Below are 8,148 nucleotides of genomic sequence, written 5' to 3' on the forward strand. Positions count from 1 at the left end.
ATATATATATATATATATATATATATATATATATATATATATATATATATATATATATATATATATATAATCTATTTTCTGCAAATAACAATGACAAAAAATGGGTAATGTGATTTTGTATCATATTGTTTGCTAGCCATTGAAAGCATTATCTACTATGCCATAAATAACAAATAACATTCTAGCCACACATGACTACAGAAATTGCAAATAAAAACCATCGCTCAATATTAATCATAGTTCTATAACTACATTAAATTGCATATGTACTTTAGTAAATGTGTCAATTTGAGCAAAACATATTGCACCAAAATTGTCTAGAAATGCAATAATTTAAGCTTCCATAGCCACTCATCTTGGAATAAATATTCCAAGTAGACATACACAACAGAAATGACTATGAGATTTAGGGGTGCATTTAATATCTGCTTATTTTAGCATTATAATTAGTGAAATTCTTTCTCACTTGAGACATAGTGAATCAACAAATTATCATTTAAATAACATTAAAAAAAATTGTTGCATGTTGGCCATTGACAATCACTCACTATTCTCTGGATTTGAACAAAGATATTGCATGCACCAATTAAAATTGCAATTAATCCACCTGCCACGAAAATTGCACTCAAACCACTCATTGTTTTTCCTCTTGTTTGTTTTATTTGCAGAATGCAATTTCTGATTATCAATCTCCTCCTCTTTTATAATTTCTTGCAATGACTTTGAAAATTCCACAACTACACATTCCATGACTCAAAATCATTCACAATTGCATAACATTGTTCTATAATAGATTCCACCCAAACTAGCAGACATCACTTGAATCCAGTATATCATCAAGTCAAATAATGATTTAACAATGTAAATAATACTACTCTTTAAAGGATTTTTAGTATCAACTACAATAAATAATACTAGGAAAAAGTGTTCTAAAAACTAATTTTGTTAGTCAAAGATGTTCAACAGTAAACATATTAGATATTGTACTTCAAATCATACCAAACGCCAATCGACCAAAAAAACCAAATCTAAGCAGTTAAAAGTATTTGAAACCCTTATAATTGTCTTGAAGTGTTTAGACATTAAATTCTATTAAACACCACAATTTCAAATAGCAAAGGTTGTAAGGTTCTTTAATTTCTTCTAGTTCCCATTTGTCTTTTTATTGCTTTTCACTCGTTTTGAAAACAAAAACACATAATTGCTACATAAAAACATTAACATTATTCTATAAATAAAAAATTCTTTAAAAGTTTAGCTTGCCACCTAGACATAAATAACGTGTAATTTAACCTCAAATTAATAGACAACAATACAGTTCATTTAAAATTTTTGAAATTTTTGTCAAGTTTTGGATATTGTCCTCTCTAGATAAAAGTATTTAGCACTTTAAAATTTGGAGCAAATTCAAACTTGCACAAATGTCTACAACATCCTAATCATTACGATCTCATGCCTATAAAATAAAAGCACATGCAGAATCAAATATTTCTTAGCTAATATGGCAATTACTTTATCGAATCCTAAAAATATATATTTCAAAAGTTCATCATAAATATTATGAATGTGTTAAATCAATTTATGATCTATTTACATAAACACCTAAATAGAATAATTTATATTAGAAATTGTATCCATGACTATATTTTTATTGCTCAATTTTTTTTTTGTCTTTTTCGATAATATATGTTCATTGAATATCAAGCAATGCATCATGATTTACAAAAACCACTAATGAAAATAATAACAGATATCTCTCTCTCTCTCTCTCTCTCTCTATATATATATATATATATATATATAAACTATTAAATTCTTGTAATTTTCATGTTTATTTACATTTCCTTAAATCCATTATAAATGAGACAACGTCACAATGATGTCCAAGAACAATGGTTGAATAAGTAATTTTAACATCCATGGAATTTAAAATAAGAAAATATAAAACAACTTAATATAATAATTTAATACTCTATTTAGTTATATATAAAAACAATAAAATTTGATAATAAAGCATTTAGCATTATGTAATATTTAAAACAATACGACAATATTTTTTTTTTTCTGAATGCGACTAATTCTATTATTATACAAAACAGAGATACATAAAGATTACAGTGGGCAAGGCTATGAAGTTTTGCCTTTCAGCGCTTTCCTTGCCCTACTTCCAGTTCCAAAATTGAGCAGATTCAAAGTTGGAATTTGTTGCTTGACCACTGAAGACACATTAACAAAACACATAGTAACAGAACAGACACCAGGGCCATGGACTGACCCATACAAAGACCGATAGACACCTGGACTATTACAGCCGACACAAGAATAATTACATTCGACACTTGAACAGTTAAAGCCGACACATTGACAGAGGTGTAGATATCGCTTGGCAGAGTCATACATTGAGAACCCAAGAAAAACAGCAGAGGTTACCGGGGCGAGTTTATTCATCATCGGTGGTCTGGGGCGCCTCTTCAATTCGGCATCCGAAACGGAGAGTATCTTCGGAGTCTGAGAGCTGGATGACCGCGTCAGGGCTCCCTTCTGGTGCTGGCTTGCTTGGACCAGCAAGCGTTGAAGGGCCGGCAGCATGTTCACAGTTTGAAGCTGGGCGCACAAGGTCAGAACCGAGCACACGTCCAGGGGCCAACCAACTGGTTCCTACCCCAACCGGAAGGCAAGCTACAGGAGATTCCTCTCTGCTAGAGCGAGGCCCCTCCGGTAAAGGCTCTGCCTCTATGTTCTGAGAAACGCCCGGCTCAATCGAAATAGAAACAACCAGAGTGGAATTAGCTTGAGGGCAGGGGAGCCGATACCTGAGCATTGGGAGCTCCTGCTGACCCTCCTCTGAACCACCATCCTCCTCATTGCTGCCTTGGTACCTCTGCGGCATTGATGTTACTTCGATGGAGGAGGAGGGCGAATTGTAGTTTTGCTGCTGCGTGAGGGCCCTGCCTCTGGTTCCCCCTCGTCTGCTGCCCATCCGCGGCCTCTCCCTCGGCATTTCTGAATGCGGCCTTACACAAGCACCCCGAGCTCCTCCCGCTATGAAAACCAACACAATCTCAGCACAGTTGCAGGGTGTGCTCTTTCCTGGCTCAGAAACCAGCGTGACGCACCTCAAATCCTTACGCTCATTGCCTTCTGAGCGGAGCAGGGCCTCTGCACATTGCTTACCCATATTCCTCTGTACACTGCACATTCTCTCCTTTAAACGCTCCGCTGCATCGATCTCCATCCCCCTCCCTCGAGCCGAGAAGACAAGCATTAATGCCTTCCGCTGTCGAAGATCATGCAGATTAATATTCCGCTTAGCGTGGTACTCTTCAACGCCGCGGGCCTGCCCCCTGCCCACGTGATGGCTCACGCCATTACCACGTTGCCACTGCACCCGCATCCGGGAGGATGAGGTCCTTCTGCGCCAGAGAGATGCAGTCATTGTTAAGCTTGTCATCTTCGGAGGTATCCAGGGATCCTGCAAAGTATAAAATGCCCTGAGAAGCACCTTGGTTGGCGAGTCTATCAGCCACGTTGTTCGTTGTTCTTCTTATGTGCTTGAAGGTTAAACTTTGGGGAGTTTGTAGCTTTTCCTCCAAAGATTCCAGCCTGCTTAGTAGCCTCCAACTCGTGGCTACCTTGACAGCTGGCATACCTTCCTGTATTCTTTGGGCAGCATTGATAAGGATTAAGGAGTCTCCCTCCACTTCGAAAGGGAAGTATCTGTTCTGTTCTGCAAGGCATAAGCCCCTCCATAATCCTTCTAATTCAGCTACATTGTTGGTGTCTTTGCCCATCGAGCCATAGAAAATCTGCGTTATTTCTCCTGAGTGATTTCGGAAGAGTCCTCGATAGCCCGCGAGCCCTGGATTGCCTTTGGCTGCACCATCGAAGTTTAACTTGTAGGTAGCATGAGCTGGAGGGGACCAGCTGGAAGGAGAGGCGCTGCTGTTAGAGGTTCGGGTATTTTCCTTCGGTATTGCTGAGAGGTTTATGTTCCATGCCTTCAGAATCCTGCATTCCAATGGGGAGTCTGGCATATCTGTATCCGACCAAGATTTGATGGCAAGTGTTTCTTGCAGATGTTTGTTTAAGATTAGCCATAAGGCCTCGATGGACCTGGAAGAATTGTTGAAAATTCTATGGTTTCTTTCCTTCCAAAGAGTCCAATATATGAATCCTAGTAAGAGGCTCCACAGAGAGTTGAGAAGCTGACTCTTGAAGGGGGATTTGACCCAATTCCTTAAATTCTCGGTTATATCTTCTGTCCTGGCTACTGATCTCATGTTGCAACTTTCAACTTTCCTCCATATTTGTGCTGCTAACGGACAAGTTTCCATGAGGTGGCCTATTGTCTCAGAGTGAATGTTGCAATTCAGGCATCTTGATGGCCCTACGAATCCACGCTTTACCAGGTTGTCCCATGTGAGTATTCTTCTTTTGCTGAGCAGCCATAGGAAGGTAGAGATTTTGGGCCATATTCCTGGTTGCCAGATCTTTTCCCAGATGGGGTCCTTATTGAGCTGATTTTCGGAATATCTGAGCTAGTGGGCCTCTTTGGTGGTGAATGTACCTTTAGGCTTATGTCCCCATCTGAGGTGATCTTGTAGAGTAGAGTATCGAATTCTTCTGAATGATAATTCTTGATCTATGTCCTCATATGATTCTCCTAGCCAATCTCTCTTCCAGAGACTGGCTTTCTTCCAGGTTCTGAAGTCGGTGCTTGCGGAGTGTTGCCAGAATTGATTAACATGAGTAAGGTGTGCTTGCTGCATCTGCTCTTGCCAGAGGGGCTTGTGAAAAACTGTGGCGAGCCTGGGGAGCTACTGCCATGAGTCCTCCCAAAATCTTGAAGTAGTGCCGGAGTGAATTTCCCAGAAGCTATGTTCTTGAATGAACTTGCTGTGTGGTTTGGCTGCGTTCCAAATGGGTGATCCTTGAGTAGTGGAATTGATTCGGATTAAATCAGACCATTGACTGCCTGGTGCATATTTGGCCTGCCATATTTTGGCCCAAGGTGAGTTGGGCTTGGTGATCCAATTCCACCACAATCGAGCTCCCATAGTATTGTTGCTCTGGATAGGGTCTCGTAAGCCCAGGCCCCCCTCTGACTTGGGTTTGCAGACGTCCTGCCAATTTACAAGCGCCCATTTTCTGTTAAGGCCCGATGACCCCCAGAGGAAGTTACGCTGAAGATTGCGAATAGATTTTAGAATCCATTTTGGGGTGGCCAAAAGAGAAAAGAGGTATAATGGCATGGCCTGAAGGACCAATTTGATTAGGACAAGCCTGCTGGCGATGTTGAGAGCCCGGTAAGTCCACAGGGAGAGTTTGAATTCTAGCTTATCTAGAAGAGTTTGCCAGGAGGAATGCTTGATAGCTGCAGCGGCTAGGGGAGCCCCTAAGTAGGACGATGGAAGCTTGGAAATAGTGAATTGCAATATTCGGGCTATGTTCCTTTGAGTGGAGGGGGGGGGTGTTGAAGAAATAGAGCTGGGATTTCGATGCATTGATGGAGGTACCTGAAGCTTTGGAGAAAATGGAGAGCAGGGATTTAAAGACAGAGGCTTCTTGTGAAGATGGGTGCCCAAATAGCATGGTATCGTCAACAAATTGCTGGTGGGATTGAGGTGGAAGGCCATGCACAGAGATGCCTTTGAGCAATTGAGATGAGACAGCGGCCTTTAGCAGTCTACCCCGCTCTTCTGCCATAAGGACAAAGAGGAAAGGCGACAGAGGGTCCCCTTGTCTTATGCCCCTAGATGGCCGAAAGGGATGAGAAGGAGAACCATTTAACAAAACCGAAAAGTTTGGAGAGGAGATTAAATTGGTGATCCATCTTGTCCAAGTGTGACTGAAGCCAAAAGCTATAAGCATTTTTTGTATATAGTTCCAACTGAGCTTGTCAAATGCTTTGGATAAATCTAGTTTTAGAAGCATACCTGGATTTTTTAGAATCTTGAGAGAGTGAATCACCTCATTTGATAAGATGATGCCATCCATGATCTGCCGCCCTTCAACATAACCTGTTTGTTCCAGCGAAATGAGTAAGGGTAGGAGAGGTTTGAGCCGATTTGCTATGACCTTGGTGATGAGCTTGTATATGACATTGCATAAAGCAATGGGTCTGTAGCTTTCCGGCTTACTTGGTTCAGCACATTTGGGGACTAATGCTATAAAAGTAGTATTGAGAGCTAGAAGAATCCAATGCATGCTTCTTGATTCTTCCACCAGCTCCCAGACCTCTTCTTTGATTAACTCCCAGAATTCATGGTAGAAATTGGCGGTGAAACCGTCTGGCCCAGGGGCTTTGCCATCCTTGAGCTGGTTCATCGCTTCTTCAATTTCTTTTAGAGATGTGGGCTGAAGCAGTTTGTTGTTGTGCTCATCAGTAATTATTCGAGGAATATGCTGAGTGATGGCTCGAATTTCTGCGTCCCTGTTTCCTTCCGGCTCTTTAAGGATGTCTTGAAAGTAGTTTGTTAATTCCTTTTCCATGTCTTCGTGGGCTTCGACTCGCTCTCCTTGTTGGTTGTTGATGAAGGTTATGTTATTGTGCATGCGCCTTTGGATAGCTGTTTTGTGAAAAAAATTTGTGTTCTTTTCTCCCTCTTTTAGCCAGCTGATTCGTGATTTTTGTCGCCAGAGTATTTCTTCTTGTTTCCTCCGTTCTTCTAATTGATGCCAGAGGATTTGCTCTTGTTGGGACTGTTCCTCCGTTCGGCCTTCTTTGATGATGTCTTGTTATAGTGCTTCCATTTGCTTTTCCAACCTTTGTCGATTCTCCTGTATGTTGCCAAATTGTGTTCTATTCCAGTTCTTGAGGACTTTCTTTAAGTTTTTTAATTTTTGCTGGAATTGATACATTTTGGCTCCTTCTGGTGGCCTGTAGGACTTCCATGCCTCTTCTACTATTTGCCTGAATTTTGGGTTTGTAAGCCAAAAGGCTTCAAAGCGGAAAGGCCTATTGCATCGTGTACCAGGCCGAGACCATTGAAGCATTATGGGCCAGTGGTCCGAACCTCCGCGGGGCAAAATTGATGCATTGAAGTCTCCTCCTAGATGGATTACATTGTCTGAGAGGAGGAACCTGTCAAGCCTGGAGGCAATATGATTGGTGCCACTGTGCTTGTTAGTCCATGTAAAGATCCCATTGGTGGTTGGAATGTCCATTAAGTGGTTGTCCTGTATAAAATCTCTGTGTCCTTTGCTGTCATTTTCTAATCTTGTTCGTCCCCCTGTCTTCTCCTCCAGCGATTGTATGATGTTGTAATCTCCTCCACTAATCCAGAGCGGGAACTGTCTGTGCTCATTTAAACTGGAGATCGTGTTCAACAGATCTAATTTCTGTTGAATGCTTTGCGGAAAGTAAACATTTGAAAGGTGCCCATGGATATTTGTTCCTATAAGATGAAAAGATACTTGAATGAGGAAATGGGTGGCGTGGAAGTCGTAAAGAGTAAGGATCTGTGAATTCCATAGAATGGCTAATCCACCCGAAGCCCTTGAGGCGTCTACTGACATTGAGCTGCTACCAGCCCAAATCTTGTTTCGTGCTTTGTCCATGGCAATTGTGCTGCTTTTGGTTTCTTGAAGAAAAACTATAGAAGGTTTTTCTTGTTGAATCAAGTTCTTGATCATTCTGATTTTTGAGGGGCTGTTGAGTCCTCTCACATTCCAGGAGATAAGCTTCATAGTAATTGAGTTGTAGGTTTGTAGTACTTGGTCAGCTTAGGGAATCTCCCTGATTCCATAAGCAATTCTCCCACTGCAATGGTTCTCTGCAGATCCGTTTTGCGTCCCCTCTTCTTGGTTTCTTTAAGATTCTTTTTTACATCCCATGGACTTCCTCCCTGTATGCCGAGATTTTTGTTGTGCTGTACCTTGGCTAGGACTCCTTCTAGCCGATCTATTTGCCAGGGAGGAATGGTATTGTATTCTTTTTGCTTACAGGCTGTTTCAAGTTTTAGGATATCAATTCCTTCTAGGATAATGTTCTCCGGATCTTGTTCCATGTTGCTAGGGGCATTTTGTTCATCTTCCTCTGTGGTGTTCTGTAAGCTTAGCGCTAATGCTGCATCCATATCCATGTCAGAGTCTGGTTGCTTGGAGTTTAATATTGATTTCCCTTTGTCGGCGGATGGGTCACTCGGA

General features: G+C 41.2%; 1 protein-coding gene across 1 annotated transcript; it reads right to left on the reverse strand.

Annotated features, from left to right (window-relative positions):
* Positions 1 to 6,738: 6,738 nt before the first annotated feature.
* Positions 6,739 to 7,560, reverse strand: LOC149226222 (uncharacterized). The gene has a single exon (XM_089380139.1). The coding sequence runs from the start codon at positions 7,558 to 7,560 to the stop codon at positions 6,739 to 6,741; it is 822 nt and encodes a 273-aa protein (XP_089236265.1).
* Positions 7,561 to 8,148: the final 588 nt, after the last annotated feature.

This window comes from Pinus tabuliformis, chromosome J (assembly GCF_031772625.1).
Source record: "Pinus tabuliformis cultivar Carrire ecotype Pingquan chromosome J, CPIR1, whole genome shotgun sequence".
NCBI classification, from domain to species: domain Eukaryota; kingdom Viridiplantae; phylum Streptophyta; class Pinopsida; order Pinales; family Pinaceae; genus Pinus; species Pinus tabuliformis.

What these genes read in the sequence shown, in the direction of transcription:
- LOC149226222 (XM_089380139.1), bottom strand. Translation starts at nt 7,560, where the DNA reads ATGGACAAAGCACGAAACAAGATTTGGGCTGGTAGCAGCTCAATGTCA.